At 41.8% G+C, this 15,954-nt stretch overlaps 1 protein-coding gene across 4 annotated transcripts in view; it reads right to left on the bottom strand.

The window, feature by feature from the left end:
• The window catches only part of UNC5C (unc-5 netrin receptor C), a 246,336-nt gene that overhangs the window by 190,103 nt on the left and 40,279 nt on the right, over window positions 1-15,954 (bottom strand). For 2 of the 4 annotated variants that reach the window (XM_038178357.2, XM_038178358.2), the window contains exon 1: window positions 10,288-10,462. The exons of the other annotated variants lie outside the window; for them this stretch is intronic. In XM_038178357.2, the coding sequence (XP_038034285.1) occupies window positions 10,288-10,432 (145 nt within the window). In that variant the 5' untranslated portion in view covers window positions 10,433-10,462. Of the gene's footprint in view, window positions 1-10,287; window positions 10,463-15,954 lie in introns of those variants that run through there. 4 annotated transcript variants of the gene reach the window in all.

Here is a 15,954-nt window from a genome sequence, read left to right as displayed (position 1 = left end):
TCAGATTTTCCGTTCTGCAAGATACAGAAGTGCTTTCCACCCTACCACTTGCTTAAAAAAAAAAAAAATAACTAAAAAATGCTTAAAATACAAAGAAACAAAAACCAAAGCATATTTATCTCTTGAAGCCAAAATGCTGGGAGCACATCGTTAGCCTGCACAAAGTACAGTTTATTTCAAGAGCAACCTGTGGCCACCAGCGAGCTGTCGGCAGTAAGATGGCAATAGTTCTGAGTCCACAGGCATAAAATCCTGACTTTCTTTCACTGCTGGTTTCATGGTCTTTATTTCAGTTTTCTCTTTGATCAGTCCAAGTAGACAATGCCCAACAGTTGCAAAAGGAGCATTAAACTCCCCACAAGAGATCTTGAAGTGGCCAGAGGTACTGCCAGCTTACTTGCTTTTCTTTGCAGTTCAGCACTCACCACTCATACGAAAGTAATTTAAAACAGATAGACTCCCATAAGGTATTGACCGATATTTTCTTTATCTGATTTATTTAACAGGTTTTACTCTTTTACTGATACAGTGCGGCAGTCTTGTGGCTGCCTCAAAGCAGACAAGCAAGAAAAAAAACGTAGTGAGCAACCAAGGGACAGAAGCAAGAAGAGAAAGGAGCATTTTAAAATTCCCACGCTATCACACCTAATGCAGAAGGGACAACCCTGGGCTTCTGTAATCATAGTAAAGCAGAGGAAATGCAAGACTTAAAGAACACTTAGCAGAACTGTGCCCTTTCCCTTTTTGCTTGTAATTCCCGGGGTCTCCAACCTAAAGCAAGCTTGTCAGCTGCTAAACACTAAACAGTCTCATCATTACTTCTCTTTAAGTGGTGCAGAATGGGTTACTTCATTGCCCTGTTTGCCTAGGGAAGGAATAAGTGTGACATCCATTGGTTAAAATGCACTAAAAGCCAAGATGTGGGAGGCGATTTTAACTATTTAATATAGGAGCTTGTAGCATGGAGCTCACTGCTTGTATCTGTATTGGTTGAATGATCTGAGAAAACTTGCAATGTTATTCACTCGGTTGGGATAGTTAAAGGGGACTTCCTGCTGGCCAGAAATCAAAGCCTAATTGCTGTGGTTCAGCCCAACAGGCAGCTAAGCACCACAAGGCCGTTCACTCACTCCCCTCACCCTGTCATTGGGATGGGGGATAGAAACAGGAAAAAAAAGGTAAGAGTTGTGGGTAAAGATAAATACAGTTAAATGGGACAGAAAGGGAAGGGATAACAACAACAAAAATGTAAGTATATTCCAATGAAGTGATGCACAAGGCAATTGCTCACCACCCACCACAAAATGACCAGCAGTCCCTGAGCAGCATCACCCCAGCTAATTCCCCCCAGCAGTTCTATTGTCCATCATGATGCCATATGGTATGGAATACCCCTTTGGCCAGTTGGGGTCAGCTGTCCTGGGTCTGTCCCCCCCCCCCCGGCTCCTGCTGCACCTGGCACTGGCAGGGAAGTGTGAGAAGCTGAAAAGTCCTTGGCTTGGTGTAAGCACTGCTCTGCAACAACTGAAACAGCATGACACCAACATTGTTCTCACCCTAAATCCAAAACACAGCACCATACCAGCTACTAGGAGGAAAGTTATCACAGCTGAAACCAGGACTAATAGCTAACCCTTTTACAATAAATCATGAACAAGCTAGACTTGAGTTGTCTTCTCATCCATAGATTGTACTGAAGATTTAAGTAGTTATTGATGTTATGTAGTGAGTAGAAAGCTGGGAAAAAAAAAAAGCTCCAGAATTTTATGTGCTGTAAAGTGATGAATGACTAGCAAGAAAGAAAACTTGGGTTTTCTTTTTGCTTTTCTAATTTTATACTTTTAGCTCACTTCTGTTACCTACAAAAACTCTTGACATTTGAAAAAGTCACAAGACTCTCAAGAAACTTTTACAGGCATGTGTGGAAACCAACCCCCAAACAGGTATTTCTAAAGAGAGAATACAGTATTATTCTTTCTTCAGCCTGCCAAGAAGAAGCTGATGACTGCTGATACAAATCATCATACTTAAAAATGTTATTAAGCTATTCTTTCTGTAGCTATAACAAATAAAAAGATTAGATATACAGTCTAATTTGGACTCGAATTTATAGATGAGTGAATTATAATAAATTCTACAGTAATAGAGTAATAACATATGCAATTACCTCAACAAATAAATCAAGTCAGTAGGTGATAACATTAACATAAAGGGAGTTGGATTTGGTGACCCCTGAGATATAGACTTAGCTCTCAAAGTCTGGTTCAAAGTAATTGGGCTTCTCAGGGCATGTGAAACACACCCGACCCTTTCGTGCAGATATTTGTCTATAATTACTTGCGGTTCACACATGCCTTCAGAAATGTTGGCACATTTTATTGGGGACATAGCCAATTAATTATGATTTACTCTAAAATAGGTATGACTTTATTTTTTACTGCCTGGTAACATTCTCTGCTCATATCTAAAGTGCCACACTTTATGCAGCAGGTTGCAATACAGAAGTGTAATGACTTATGGATCACGGATGCCCATGGATAGATTGTGCCCTGGGTGCACATCCTGGCCTTACAGATGACCATCCTTCAAATGCACGTCTGCTGCATCCCATCGTACTGCTGTGTGTGGATTTGGGGAGTCAGGACAGACACTAGGGGGCTCCTCTCCTTCAACCTGGGTGAAAACTGGCAGGTACAGATCTATGCATTGTCTGTATTTAGGGGAACAGGGTCCTAAAACACACACATTTCAACACCTAGGCTTGATGGCCAACTCAGGAGCAATTTTAATAACAGCTTCAGACTGGGAGATCAGGCAGATTTTTGTCTACAGAGAAGTTCCTGGGACACTCACATTTTTATGGGGAGTATCTCACATCCCACAAGCTTAGCCTGAAGCTTTACTTTTGTTCTGAATCAGTTTGGGTCTCCCGGACTTGTGAAACTTTGCAAATACATAAGAGTACTTTGACCCAAGGCTGCACATAATCAAATGGTGTTAATTTATGAGGAAGGTGTCTTGTCATATAGTGACATAAAGCCATAACAGGATGTGCCTGTGTCACACATCAACACACCATGACATGTAGCTACAAACAGGGAGATGGAGTTATTCCGTGCGGTACAACAAATACCATTACCTCTAGTGAAAAAGCAAAGGCAAAAACTGTGAGTTATGTCAGCTACAGGGACAAAACAGCCTGTAGTACAAATCTCCTGGAGCCTGGCCAAAACAACTAACAGAGACAAGATCACACACTTTTGAGATGTAAGAGTGGCAAGCGAGTACTGCTTACAGAGCTTCTCAGAAGCATCCGTTCTTTGAATGCATTTTTGTTGTTGTTAATTTTTTTTTGCCATTGATACTGTGCCAAGGCCAAATAAAGTAACTCTGAATATTACACATAGCATACTTTAACTACTTACTGCCCAGCTTTATTATTTCTTCTTTTAAAAACGTATTAATGTGTCTATAACATGAATGTCCAACTTTTGCAAATAAGATGGTTGAGTGGAGAATGTCAGCCCTCTGAAAACTCAGCCAGGCACAGAACAAAACTGGCTATTTAAGCAGCAAACATTGAGAAGTCTGTTAAATCATCTGATTTGTGTAACCTGAGCTACACCATGTGAGGTGTTTCCTCTCCACTGGCTTACTCTGACCACCACAAGGGTGAACAGAACAGGGTGCCTTAGAAATGTCAACCTCCGTTTATCAAAGAGCTTTGTAAAATTACTAAAATAACATTTCAGCTACAGTGGTTGCCCTTAGAAGCTTGCCAAAATGCTTCTGATAACTGAATAGGTACCTCAGTAGTCCCAGTATGCCAGGAATTTCCTCCCGTAAGTAGCAGGAAACACAAGAGAGTACTAAAGCACTGCAGCAGCTAACGCTGTGCTGGCAATCTGAAACATAGTGCACACTGCAGTGCCCCACTGTCACCTTCAGCCCTGAGAAAATATGATGCATTTATCAGTTGGGATGTGAAACCAGAAGTTATTCCATAAGCAGCAGAAGTGATGAAGCCTGGTTTCCTCTGAATTCGTGCCTGACACGCCCTAGACCTCCTTCCCCTGTCTCGCTGGGCTCTCATCCCCAGCAGCACAGCAGGCTTCCCAGCACAGCTGCTGGGGAAGGGGGCTTGCACCCTGTGCTCCACCTGGGCATCAGGTAGGTCCCTTCTTGCATCCTGCTGCTGATTTCCAAAGAGCTCAAAGAAACAGAGGTCCCCTTATCTCTTTCTGCTGAAATTGGCTATTAAAAAAATGCATATAAACTGGTAAACTCCGGTTCCATTAGAAATGATGGCAATTCTGATAAAGGGGAGGGTTTCCCACTGACTTTATGCAACTGACACATTCGGGAAGACAAACATGTACTTTCTCTTCTTCATCACTTCACAATTTTGCTTACTTCTCTCCAGTAATGCACCACTATAGTAAAGAAAACAGCTTGAAGAACCAATCCCATTGATTAGCTTTAGCCTGATTTTATGTACTCTCCCTGCATTTTCTCTTTAAGCTGTTAACATTTACTGGAGCTGACCTCCTCTGTGCCAGCCTTACAGCACCAAGAGCTTCTCGTGGATAATTAAAAGCGACAGTGCTCCCTTTGGTTAAAATTAACAGAGGTGAAACTTAACAGAAACTGCCTACTTGAGTAGTTGCGCCACTCTCCATTATCAGAATTTAAATTATTAACTCTCCTTAGTTTTATCATGATTAATTATTAAAATTCAGCTGCTTGTCAACATATTCATCATAGAAGGGATAGATTAGCAGCATCTCGTACTATATTGGCTGTGCTCTAAACAGTGACCTTTTGGCAGTATTTCATGTCTCAGAAGGATTCTTGTACTGGCACATTTTACTCAGGGTAATGAAAGAAGAAGAAACAGGCATCACCACGTTGGAAATTTAAGACCAAATCCTGCCCTTCCTTTTGTCCCAAGCATCCCACTGAGTTACAGGGGGAAAACAAGAATCAGAAACAGTTGGCATGTGTTCCGCAGCAGAAGGAGGAAGGAATTTTGTGATTTTCTTTAAGCCTTATTTACTCAGTCCTCTTCCCTTTAGACTGAAGATTTAGTTTTTCAGAAGCTACATGCTGCTGAGTTGTAACAAGGTTTGCCCCTACTGTCAAAAGGCTGCAGTCGAAAGTACTCATTTTGATGGTCCATATTATTTGGCACTGAAGACAAAAGACTTTGTTATTTGAGGAAAGATTTTTTTTTCTTTCTTTTTTAAATAGCAACAATTACAATTCTATGTGGTGTCCTGCATATTTAACACTTATTGGAAAAGTCAGCTGAATACCACAGATTGCAATCAACATCTTTCACAGATGCCAGTCTTTTTTTTTTTTTTTTCCTTTAACTGTTCAGAGCTTTGCAAGTCATTAGTCCATTAGCAGAAAGTTAAAGTACGCCAATCAATGTCATTTAAAGCTGTAGGTCATCCCGGGTTTTCATAAACAGTCTTAAGGCTAATGACAGCTATGTAGCCTTCTGCTCTCATTTTCACTTTGTCTTGAGCCTTCTTTGAAACATTAGATTTGACATTTGCAAAGAAATAAACCTACTGCAGGTGCTACTTTTCGCTGCGATAAAATACAAATTATGTTCTCAAAATTCACCAGGAGGCTTAAAAAAAAAAAAAAAAAGCAGGATATTGTGACCTGGGTTTATTCTTAAATGTTCTGATATCCTTGGTTTTATTGGGATGATGTGAAAGAAGCCATGCCAGAAAGAACTGTAAGTGTTTGGCTTTAAACAGTTTTTACTCAAAGGTTAGAAAAGGTCTTGAACTTGAGTTACATGGCTAGGCAACAGTAAATTCAGGTCTGAACTCTGGTCAGACCCCTTGCACAGCCTTAGGCATATCACTTCATCTCTCAGAATGTCTCAATTTCTCCCTCTAAATGAAATGAAAACATTGCCTGATATTTTCCCCTTTTTTTTCCTAGACAGCACATTGGTCAGGGTTTTGGATCATTATATTAAACTGGCAGGGGGTTAAAGAGGCCTAGTGGGTCTTCTATCAACCTGCCACTTTCTGCCTCCCTATGGAGAAAAGCCCGTTTGGCATCCCATGCCTAGGGTGCGTAACTTGGAGGAGAAACAGATAAACTACTGCATGGAAGGAATTACTAAGTGGCTGGGAAATAACACTGATGGAAGTCAAAGCCCAGACTTTGAGCTTTCTGAGAGGGATGAGAGCGTTGTTTGTACCAGCAGCAGACGGGACTGTATTTACTCCCCAGTCTATCAGATGTCAGGTAGCCGTGGGAGTATGCCACAAAAAGGGTGGCTGGGCTCCCTGAAGAAGTGTGGGTGCAGAGGTCTGCAACACTAGGAACAGGCGGGCACCCAGGGCAGGGTGAGAAGGAGAGCCATAAAGATGTCCTTGCAAAAATTGAAGGAAGAGGGAAAGCTTCTCATTGTCTTCAGGGTGAGAAGGAGAGCCATAAAGATGTCCTTGCAAAAATTGAAGGAAGAGGGAAAGCTTCTCATTGTCTTCACTTCTATTTAGACATAGAAACAATCCTTCAGTCCTGGTTCTGCCCAAAGGTAAGAGGCTGCTACCTTGGGCATGCTGCTAGACATAGAACAGGAATTGAGTTCTCTGCTCAGGAATAACTCCCCACCACGAAGCAGTGCAGGCAGCCCCAGGTCACTGCCTGCCCTTGCCATTGATGCATGCTCAGAAATTCACCTAACTGGCAATGTTCAGTGGGAGATGTGAGGACTCCCCTCTGCACTGGGTCTAGAGCTCTCCCTCAGGCAGTGTGCGAGGACACAAGGGTTGGGACAAGGATTTTGCCGAGAGCTTGCTGAAAAGAGTCATCCTTTCAACTTAGCTTTGGCAATGAAAGGATCCTCATGGAAGGTAAGGAGAGTGGGTACCAATATGAAAGTCTATTTTGTTTCATTCTTTTTTAGGTTTGAAATTTTTAAGACTAATTTCTTTCCCTTCCTTCTGAAGGAACATTGGCATGGTATCTGTAAAGAAAATTTGGATGAAATAAACTTAGTTTTCTGAAGCTTCTGCCAGTTGTTTTTTTTCCTTAGATCAAAGATACAAGTTCTGATTCAGAAACATAAATCCAACAGCTAATAGCCAGGACACTCAGTGGGTGTTTCTCAGTAAAAACTGAAATTCAAGTCCCTGGTCTTTGTCAGAACAGACTCAAATGGGTGCAGGCTATTCTCATTTAATTCTCCTGTGAACAGTGCTGTGATCTTAAATGTTTGTATGTAGATTCCAGCCCTATTAAAGTACCTTATTATATCTCTGCAACAGAAGAACACCTATATAGGGTTTTTTATTGTTGTTTTTCTTGGTTTTGTTTTAATTTTTTTTATGCCAGAACAGTATATATTTTAAAAACAAGGAAGGAAATTCCTAGAAAAAAGTTGAAATGCTTGTAGAAAAGAGGAAGTCACCATCCCAGTGGACATTAAGCTGACTTAGAGCTCTTCTCATGCTAGATTCTCTGCACTGCTTTGGTGAAAGAGCTGAGCACGAGGACAAAGCCATTTCTGTGACAGTTCTGCATGAGTCTAAATGTCTCAATGTTAAAAGCAGAAATATTTCTTAAATACTGTGGGTTTGCCTTACTTAACACCCAACCAACTCACCTTGAGTAAAGCCAGAGTTGTGCGTGGAGTCATTCCAGATGAGCCAGCAGGGCAAGGAACATGCAGCTGTGTTGAGTGTGCACCAGCTTCAAACTGCATTAGCAAATGGGCTGGAGAGCTGCCAAATTTTGTTAGTGTATATTGTTCCTTTTCTGTCTCCTTTTTCCTTCTTCCCTCTCTTCCTCTGGAAGAGGGAATATTAAAGTATCTCGCACCAATAGATAAAATAAATTGTCTATACCCGATTAGTCATTTTAAAGCTTGAAACAATCTCATTTCCCTATGATTTGGTAAGTCACCATTTGATCACTCGCCCCTTAGGAAAAAGAAAGGTATTAGTTTTGACTGGATAGATGAACAAGAGCTACTATCAATTACAAGGGCTACATTTTCTCTTATAAACCCTGAAATAAGCTCTCCCTGGTCTTTTAATAAGCCATTTAGAAGATGATGTGGAAGTGATGGTGAAGACTCTCCATCAGTACTTTTCATCATTAGCAACAGATGACATTCATTACTAGGGTATTCAAGGCAAATGGGGGAGTTTTGCTATAACTAGCCCCTTGTTGTGAGGAGCAAGTGAGAAAAGAAGGGCACAGTTCATAAAACTACTTGCCTTAACTGGGGGGGAAAAAGCCTTATACAACTTTTATGAAAACAGAGGGGTGTGGAGCCACACAGAGAGAGTGGAGATGGAACCATATGGAACCATACAGAACAAATATCCATCAGATGGATCTGCAGGATTTCCCCCATAACAGCTTCACTTTTGACTGCTCAGAGATCCCTTAAAGCCATGAATGGCCAAGGATAATCCTCACCAAGCTGCAGACTTGGGCCTGGTTCTGCTCCATGCCCCAGCAGCTGGGGACTACAGCAGAGCTGGATGCTCACCTCCTTCCCCAGCTCAACTCCACCACCTGGACCCACACAGCAAGGCACAAGTCGTGGCAATCCCAAAACAGATGCCAGCAGTCAGAAGGGCCAAGTTGGCTGATCACGCTGCAACAGCACCATGACCAAGCCCTCTTCACTTGCACCTTTAAATATGGGAATCACATTCAGATCGATGGCTCTTTCATCCAAAGTTGTTGCATGCATGACAAACCTCCACTAGCCAGAGCTACAGAGCAGTGATGGGCAACAGAAAAGCCAGCTGATAGTGAATGTCGTCATCAGATAATACCTTTGTTCCATTGTCAAACTGCCCATCATTCACCTTTAATATAGGCTTCACTCTAGGTTTTGGTACATGGTATTTACCAGCAGAAACCCTCATTCCCAGCCTGCTCCAGTCTCCTCTCCAGCTCTCCATATCACCCCACACTCTACAGAGAGCAATTCCCTGATAATCACAGCCAAGCATTGACATTACGAACCTTTCCATTACATGCAGTGTATTTCTGGTTTGTAAAACATAGATTAAGCATGGAGTCATGCTGTGCCCTACATCAGGATAGTGTTGTTACATGTTTATTAAGAAAGTGATTTAAAAGGGAGATCATGCAGTGAATTACCGATCCTGTACAACCTACTGAAAAGTGGGTGATGAAACAACATAATCATCATACATCAGCTTCCTATTACCTGATTTAGGGTAATTTGTATTCTCTGCTTCTGTGCAAACAGAACGTCACTTACTGCACTGTCAAACTTTATTTTAGGAGTTAAAAGGTGGGTTTATTATTCATAACATAAACAATTGGGAGCAACTAAAGTGTTCCATATGCCAGAAATCAAAACCTGTTACCATGGAATTGGTTACAGGAGATTTAAAGCAAATTAAGGCCCTGACAACATTACTTTTAGACTCAGAAAGCATAAGAAAGAGGAGTTGCACAAAGACTAATTCTATGCATCTGCTCCTGCAGGCTGTTTTTGTATTTCAAATGCATATTGAAAGATAAAAAAGTTAATTATTTCTCCTGGCTAGGACAGCACGTGCACGAGATGGCAAGTGCATGATGGTGTGTGCATCAGAGTCAGATGGCCCTGGCTTTGTCCTCCTTCCCTGTTTTTGGTAGGACACAGGCAAACACCCCTAGGCAACTGTCACCCTGGGCTCTTGTGGCTCTCCAATTCCAGACCTCCGGTCAGGAAGTGTTTTGAAGGCCAGTAAACCACTCAGGCCTGGTCTTCTCTTCATAAATAATTCCTCTTGGCCATTGAGGAAGACTAGAGCTGGCTTTCAGCTTCATTATGGTTACTTGAGAGCACTCTCCAGTCCTGCATCTTTGCAGGCAGCTTATTCCTCTGTGGGAAAAGCTAGCGGGCTATGGGGAGCAGTGAAAGAGAGCCGTCAGCAGTGACCGCTTGCCTAGCTGGAAGCCACACTCCCGTGCACTTTTCGTGCAATCAATCACAAAGGAAAGGTCAACAGACAGCTTTCAAATAACCGATCCATTTAACTACTGACATTGATCCAGGCCAGAGAAGTGGAGTTGGTTGGGGGAGGGAGGAAGGGAGGGGTTCAGTGGTCAATCAGTGGAAATCTAAACCCCTTTCAGCCTAATGGGAAGACTAAACACAGTCCTAAACTTTCTGCTTTAACTCTCTCAGAATACCGCCTAAGGCATCACAAGACCTTTATATGGAAGTCTTAAAAAGTAACAAAAACAAAAGAAAAATTCCAGCATAAAATTAAATACCTGGAATAGATGAGATCCATCCTTCACTGCACAATGCACCAATGTACCTGTGAGCACAATGTGTGGGATAGCAGAAGAGCAGAAAAAGCCCCTGCTGTGACCCCAGAGTCAAGAAAACTCCAGCCATCGTGCTGTGGCTATGCATTAGAAGACTTTCTTCATCACATCCCAAGCACTTCCATCAGGGAAACCCAAAGCATGCCTTCACCAGCCCTTATGTATGCCAACTAATTACCTTCTGACTAAAAAAAATAAGTGTCAGCTGTGGGTGTTACAGCCTTGAACCCTCCTCTGAAGAGCCAATGTCTTGAGAGAAATTGTGCAGGAAGAAAGTAAACCAATATATTACTGGTCACCCACAGCCAAGGCTCAGTATCTGATGGTTCTGGTCCATAATATTGTAACAGAGCCCTACAGCCACCATGTAGTAGTCTGTGTGGAGCAGACTTCACTCTCATTGCACAGATGCCACTGAGCATAATGTTGAGTGCATACCCGGGAGACAAGGAGCAGGGACAGAGAGAGAAAGCAGAACTGCCGTGCTCATCAAAGGGCACCATCCCAGGAAAAAAAAATGGTTAATTCTGGACCCCATTCTGCACTCCTAAACCTGCTTCCATACTACTTCGTATGAAATGCCTAAAACTGCTTCTGTACAAGGTATGCTTATGGTATGCTCAGTGATAATGATAATGAAGCAGAAAAGACAAGACAGCCTGATCAAGAGGTAACTGAAATCAATGCAAGGATTCCCACTGTATTAATTGGGCTCTGGCTGTATTCTCCATTTAAAGGGAACAAGGCGCACAGGGATTTCTCAGTCCCTAGGCTGGAGGTACAGAACAATTCTCCAAATCCCATAGGAGCTATTTCTCAATCAACTGTGGTAAGAAAAGAATCTCTGCATGAGACACTACTACAGAAAATAAGACATGAAATCTTGTGCATGTTTATGTATGTGTGTCAGGGGAAATGATATTAAATTTGAGGGGAAAAAATAGAATTAGATATCAAAAACAGGATTAAACCATAAAAATCTCTCCACTGTGGAGAATCCAGTTTGTAAGATAATCTTTTCTATAAAAGGCATAATATTAAAGTAAATAACTCAGAAAAGCCCAGGAGAATCTAAGCTTTCAGTAACCAGCCAGATGGAGAATGCAATAGAGGCAAGAATACTGCATGCCACACTTCATATGTCTTCGGGAAAAAAAAAAAAGAGAGAGATTTCTGGGGAATGTTATGGCTCTTTGTGGTTTACTCAATGATTTCTCCTTCCTGCTTCCCATGTGCACCAACAGCACTATTAATAAAGTCAGCCATTAGCACTGGAAAGTAGGATTTTGTTGCAGTACTAATCAGAAGTTTCCTGCCCTCTGACATGATGTGGAGAGGCCCCAGCTCTTTGCTCCAGCTCCCTGCCATGCTGCCATCTGCAAATACATTTCTTGGAGCAGATCAAGGAAGCCAAATGAAAAGTACACAACTATTTGAATATGCTTTCCACTCTATGTGTTGTCCTAACAGGGGGCTATTATTTTGTCCTTTTCCAGCTCTACATAGACAGGTTAAAAATGCTGACAAACTCTTTAAAGGAAAAGCCGGTGCTTACAGTGTGGTCGCCTGTAATGATAGCCCACAGTCCAGTCCCATCTCCATGTAACCCTTCTAGCCTCCTCACAACTGTCCCACTACAAATTCACCAACCTTTAGTCAGTAGAAACCACCTCCATTTCTGAAAATCTGACACAGTACGTACTAGAAAAAAAAAATCCATATATTTAACTTAAAAAACTAGCCCCTAGTTTTACTGTGCCTTAGTTTTTTATGAAGAGACAAGCACCCAGGTTTCAGGAGGTACCACGACATGTCATAATATGATACCAGTCTTCATGAGTATATAAGCGATAAGCAAGGGATTACAGCTACTAAACTGCAGTGTTATTTCACAAATATATTTATTCTAGTTTAGTATGAAGGCCATGGCCTTAGCTATCTCCAGACAGTTTACATCCAATTTTCTCTGAAAAGCTCAACTAGTGTCAGTGGTCTAATTCTGGATTTCCTTCCACTTCATGTTGATTATCTACACGTGTAGAGTTAACGTGAGCTGGTCTTGAGCATCGTGGCACGAGCGCCAGCAGAAATTCCCACCTGATCTATGATGTGACTAAGACAAGAATCATTCAACTCCAGCAGGAGATTTTAACATCGGCTTTTATCTAAACAATGAAAATATCTGCTGTGTTATCCTACAGAGGCAGAATTGTTTTATCCAACAATGCAACGTTGCTTCTTATCGGCCAACATGGCAGGGTTGAAAAAGGTATGTGATGCGTGGACAGGGAGACTGGCATAGGAAGAAAAAAAGAAACCAAAGCATAAACACATTCAGAACAAACAAATAACCACTAGGTATGTACTTTACTGAAATATGTCCATGTTTGTATCTTAAATATAATTTCTTCAGTGTGGAAAACAGAAAATCAAGCTTTAGTGACTGCCAGCTCCTCAGCTGGATAAACAACAACTTGCCCTTATTTTGATTAAGAAGAGCTATTACATGTTTTTCCTGAAGCTATTATTTTGCTAGGAGCATGCTGTAATTTACATGTCCCTCCAAAAATGTCCCTTTAATGAAATGAATAGGAAATTAATGCTGTCAGGCAGAAAGCTTTTAGCTAATAGTTTTCAACACTTCCCTCTTTGAAACCTTGAAGAACAATTTTCATTTACCAGATATCTAAAGGTGAAAACAAAGTGTAGTTTCACTGATAGCACCTTGATCCTTTAGTCTATAGTCATCAGACATGTTTTGTATTGGAGATTGCACACAGCGATAGCTGAGGTCTTCTGCTCAGAGACATTGACAAGCAGTATGTGCCAATACCCAGAGGGACAAGGAATTCAGAAAACAGCATTACACTTACGACAAATAGGACTAAGATGCATTTGTATTCCAAATATGATTAAGAGAAATTGAGTTTAAAAACCCCACCAGCTCCCACATCTGATGGAGATGTTAGATAAGATCATGGAGAGACCAAAAGATATATTTGTCATGGAACGGTGGAAAGGTCCCCCTCATCTAGACCTAGACCAGCTGGCACGGTGCACAGAAACACCGAGATCAGAAAAAAAATAGCATCTTTATGTCAGTCCAAAGCAATGCCACTGGAAAAATGTCAAGACTAATTTAAAGATTGAATCAAGTACTGATAAAAATCATCCTCAACCAGCATGAAGAGCAATTTAACATGTGATAGTTTCACCCTATTATCTAGAAAACGTAAAAGCACACAGTTCACGGGAGGACTCGAGTACCCTCCTAGGAGCTTACATGACTGTGGGTAGATCACGGGCTAAGATGTGGAGCTTCACAGCTCACAGGCTATAGCAAAACATCAATTTGTACCAGGATCCCACAACTTCAGCTTTGAATGGCAGCTGCAAAGAGGTAACCATCAAGAATAAGGTCAGGATCTAAAACAGAATAGTACAAGGAACTCAGGGATGCAACATTTTCTGCACACCGAATTGTTGCTCCATCACATCTGCTGCCTTTTCTTAGCATGGAAGTGAGGGAAACCAACTGGAAAACATGGTTCTGACCCACATCTTACCTCACACAGACCTCATAACAACAGAGCATTTTCAGGAGTGAAAACCAGCAGTGAGATTAGCCCTGTCCCTTTCCAATGGAGGAAAGGATGGGCACCATCACCTGAGCTTGTGCTGATGCTAATGGGTAGCTGTGGCTGGGCATGGCTGAACCCAGCATCTTTGAGACAATGACCAAAAGCCGTGTCTCTCCCGTTAGGAAAAGTTAGATAGGAAAGGACACGGAGAGCCCTGCCTGTGCCTCTCTCCCATTAATTCTTCTCTCAGGAGCCCTGCTTTGAAGCAGTATTGAATTACAAGCCTGACACTCACTTTGAAAACGCTCTCAAAGTGATGAATGTTCCCCTAACTGACTTTTTATTTTGAAATACGTTATTATATGGCCTTCTAGTGAGACGGCATTGTCAGCGACATGAGTGACAACTCCTGGCAGAAGACCAGCTTCCAAAAACCCCCTCATCGCACTGTAGCTTGCACAAGCCTTAAAGCCAAAGCAACCAATTAATCATTGCTCCCACTTCATTTAATAGAAAATGGTTCCAGCAGATGTAGAAATAAACACATAATTGACAACATTTCTTCTTGGGAAAGAGGCAATTTTTTGAAAGAACATGAGACAAATGGTAGCGTGGCCGGGCCCAGCTCACATGCAGGGCTGGCTTTTCCCAGCATAAGGCTTGGTACAACTTTTCAAATGCCTTCTTTTCTATCAATCTGTAAAAAAGACCTAATTTTAGAAGAGAAACAAATCCCATGCTATATTATTTAGTATGCACTTTTTAATTACAACAGTGAAGAATCTACCAGAGACGACAGAAACATCTGAAATATTAGCTTGAGTTTTTGGTCAACAAGCCAGGAACCCAGGGACCTAAAAGAGGATGTAGCAGTTACCCCATGTAACATTACTGTTTTGTGGGACATTTAAGCACAAACTAACAAGAGTTCTGATGCAAAGCAGCGGGCAGTATTTCCAGGCTGCGCATAGCATTGCTAGCACACACAGGCCAACGATCACACTTAGAGGATTGTTTCACACAAAGGAAAAAGTGGCATGGGGGCAAAGACCAGACCCCTGGCCTTGGATCTCTGTGCTCCAAGCCATAATTAGGGGATCTTGGGTCACGCTTCCTTTCTTTCTCGCTATCACTTTGGACCAAAGGATGTGTCCTTCTTCTCTTCATTTCGGCACACTTCACAAGGGAGACCCCAGGGGGCAGGGGATGGCTTCTCACAAAACAGCCTTATCTCTGTGATCAGAGCTGTCTGCGGGAAGAAGTCGATGTTTCAGGGAAAGGCTGGGCTGGAAGCTGGACTCCCTGGAAGTGCTCGGATCATTAAAACTACTGTTTAAAGAAACCCGACACTTTGCCCAAAACTCTGGGAGAAAAAGCAAGCCTCTCGATCAGTTCTTGGAAAAGCAAAGCCGATTGCCAATTAATTTTCCATGTCACAAAGATGCTTAATTTATAGCTCGTGCTGGCTGTCCACCACTTGCCTGAGCAGTTTCACTGAGACCAGGGGATCCAGTCCTTCAGGGCAGGGCTGAGCCCTCTACATGTAAAGGGCTGTGAAGATGAAATTCTCTTTAGATGGTTTCTGTTTCTGCTCTGTAACTTGCAAATGTATCAGAATCACAGCATCAGCAGATATTTTTATTTTTTATTTTTTTTCCCCAACAGAACATCCATTGACTTCAGAGAGAAAACCTGCAGAAGATCCTAGTTGTTGATATAAAATGACAAAGTCCACTCAATGCAGTAACACCAGAGACCAACAATGCTCTGGTGGATGTAGAATTAAACTTCTTGAAATGGTAGCTGTCAGAAAAAAATAAAATAAAAAATGAAGCTTTCCATCTCCATGCTCCTTTAGTTTGGAGAAAAAAAAAAAAAAAAAGAAAAAAGAAAGAACTCTCCAGCTCCCATCCAGTTAAACACGAACTCCAACGTAAAAATAAATTTCTCCCCTACCTTATAGGGCACACAAGAAAACACAATAAAACACTATGCCCACACAATCCAGTCTATCCCTTTTAAATGCATT

Source organism: Anas platyrhynchos, chromosome 4 (assembly GCF_047663525.1).
Source record: "Anas platyrhynchos isolate ZD024472 breed Pekin duck chromosome 4, IASCAAS_PekinDuck_T2T, whole genome shotgun sequence".
NCBI lineage: Eukaryota > Metazoa > Chordata > Aves > Anseriformes > Anatidae > Anas > Anas platyrhynchos.
Note: the sequence above shows the minus strand (reverse complement) of the source record. Positions and strands in the feature narration are given on the sequence as shown.